Genomic DNA, 2,829 nt, shown 5'->3' on the forward strand with positions numbered 1-2,829 from the left:
CTTTTTTTTTGCTTGCCACCACGAGAGTTTCCTAGCATCTCTTTCCCTATCGAGGGACGTCTAGGCATCCAAGAGACGTCCAAACGTCCCTCCATGGCATCTCTTCTGAGAGAGACGTCTCTCCCATGCATTGAGACAGAAGAAACGTCTCTTCCGTGGTTGGGGGACGTGGCGGCAGTGGAGGGGCAGCAAAGAGACATTTTGGACACATCTCCTCATCCAAGAAACGTCCCAGTCTCGGAAATGCTTGGTAATTTGGGGGAGATGCGTCCCATCCCGATGGAACACTGAAAAAATTGTTCTGCATCTGTAAATTTCATATGTTTTGTGCAGTTTACTAGCCCAGGTAAGTCATTTGAAGCTAGTTCATCCTTCCCCTGTTCTAAACAATCTTATTATGCATAATTAACATTTTATCAGGGTTGGCACTTCCAAATGCTGAAATGGTAGACATGCCTATTGATTATGCATCATGACACTGTGCACTACCATGCTCTCCCAAATATTTGTGACTTTATTTGTCCTTATAGGAATTCATATTTCCTTTCAGATCATGCCAACATTGCAATGTATTGTCAAATTGCTACAGTGTTACAGTTTCTATTTGTTGTTTATTGTTTCTGGTAACATAGTCTATAGCACACCACATAATGGTGTTCAATTCTAGTTGAACACTCGATCTTCACCTTGCCTACTTTAAAACCAGTACAAGAAGTGTTTGGTTGAAGGTAGACAAAACTGATGAATCCAAAGACTAGAACAAACTGAATAAAGTCACTAGACACTGTCAGTTAGAATGTCATGACTGTAAAATTGATAACTCAAAAATGAGATATATGTTTTATTTCAAAAAGATTTGTTGAACATGCTGAAGAACTATATGCAAGTTAATAACATACCAAACCAGTCAAAAAAAAAATGGAACAGAAGTTACAGCTAGGAACAGATTTGAACCCGTGATTAGAGACTTGACCTCTGCAGACCATATTGATCTTTTCTTTTTGTTAACTGTTAATGATATCTAGTATAAAAATTAATAATAATAATCTCAATAATAATATAGAATAAACTTCAAACATAAAAAGTAAACTTCACTGACTTCAAAAATGTATAACCTACACCAATAAATTCTCAGCATATATAGTTTTTTAAATACTTGAGAGTTACTGTAGTTTATGAGTGTCTATTGAGGATTCTGCACACATCCAGGTGTGATTTGATCATATATCACGAGGCCTAAGCGTTTGGCCCACTCAAAACTGAAAAGCAGTCAAAGATCTAGGGTAGCAGCATACATAGCAAAACCCTGGAAGCCCAATAGTGCCTCAATGCCAGTCAACTTGAATGTTCCTCCTGTCTCACTTGGAGGTTCCAGCATACAGAAATCTTGAGCTAGAATCATATCCCTGTGTACAAAGATTTTATTGCGAATCACTACAGCGAAGTCAATCAATCGGGCCCAATCCTCCGTTGGAAGAGAGCCTAGAAAGTGTAGCTTATCTTGGCTATAGTCATATTCAATCAATCCCCTACCAGACAAGCAGTAAAAGCGCCCAAATGCACTTACATAATGCCAACTCTTAAATCTATTCTCCGTAGTTTTCCAGTTTCTCGTGTATGAATCAAAAACCTCAATGCTGTCAGAATATCCCATTACATAAAACTTGCCCTCAGCAAAAACACCTGTAGGGTAGGGCTCCATGTAGGTGTTCATGTCAGGGAGAAGATCCCACTTGTCCTCCTCCACATTGTAAACTGAAGCGCTACGGACTGCGCTACCAATGTAAAGCCGGTCAAGCCCTCCACCAACATAAATCAGTCCCCCGTCTTCATCCGCTGCGGAGGCAAATGCATTCAGCCATCTTGGCATTTTTGCACCCCGCCGCCATGTCGAACAAGCAAAATCGTATAGCCACACACAATTTTTTGCAGAGTCCGCAAGATAAAACGGGATCAAAACCAGTTTTTGTTTCACGAAATGGCAGTGACAGATGCTGTTAATAATTGTGGGAACGGGCGGTAGTACTTTATAGGAGTTCTTCTCCAGGACGTAAACTGCTACTCTGTTGCAGCCGTCTATTTCCTGGAGCATACAAATACGTTGCTCGGATATCCTCAGTCTTTTTCTTTCTTGATAAAAGTGGGGGCTTTTCAATGCGGCGTTCCAGCTTTTGCAGACACACCTGAGTTTATGATGAGAGTTCAATTCCACCCTCAACATGCATTTCCATCCAATTTCATCTGGAAGACAAGGAAAGAGAGATCCAATTACAGCAAATTGTATTTATATCAGAGAAGCATCTGAATCTGAAATTGCTGATGTTTTTTCACACCCCATCTCTATTTATAAAGACGAAGTTCAAATTATTTAGGCCCAAGGGGTTTCTTATGCGAAGGGGTGCGATCAGGCCTGCAATTTGACATCAATTTGGCCGTTTTTTTCATTTTTAGATCTTATATGACAGCTCTCTTTGTTTTAACTGTATACCTTGACATGTTTGTTTTTTTTAAATTGTACATATTGCAATTAAAATTATTACTAAACCGTAATAAATTATAATAGATAATATATATTATATAATATTTTAATTCATAATATTGATATATATTTTTGTATAATATTTTATAATTTCTTATATAATAATATATAATATTAAATAATTGACTTTAGATCATGGTTGCAAGAAGTAAAATTTGGCAATAAAGTAGAAAATGTGGCAAAACCCTATATCGAGCTCTCTTACATATAGGTTTCAGGAGAACAAATTTGGAATTATGGGTCGTCATCCTCCCCTTGTTACAGGTATAAAACTTGTTGCTTACCCTGTT

At 38.1% G+C, this 2,829-nt stretch overlaps 1 protein-coding gene across 1 annotated transcript; it reads right to left on the reverse strand.

The window, feature by feature from the left end:
- Positions 1 to 1,270: 1,270 nt before the first annotated feature.
- LOC131031004 (F-box/kelch-repeat protein At1g15670) lies at positions 1,271 to 2,221 on the reverse strand. The gene has a single exon (XM_057962003.1). It carries the CDS (start codon positions 2,219 to 2,221, stop codon positions 1,271 to 1,273), a length of 951 nt encoding a protein of 316 aa, XP_057817986.1.
- Positions 2,222 to 2,829: the final 608 nt, after the last annotated feature.

Source organism: Cryptomeria japonica, chromosome 3, assembly GCF_030272615.1.
Source record: "Cryptomeria japonica chromosome 3, Sugi_1.0, whole genome shotgun sequence".
NCBI lineage: Eukaryota > Viridiplantae > Streptophyta > Pinopsida > Cupressales > Cupressaceae > Cryptomeria > Cryptomeria japonica.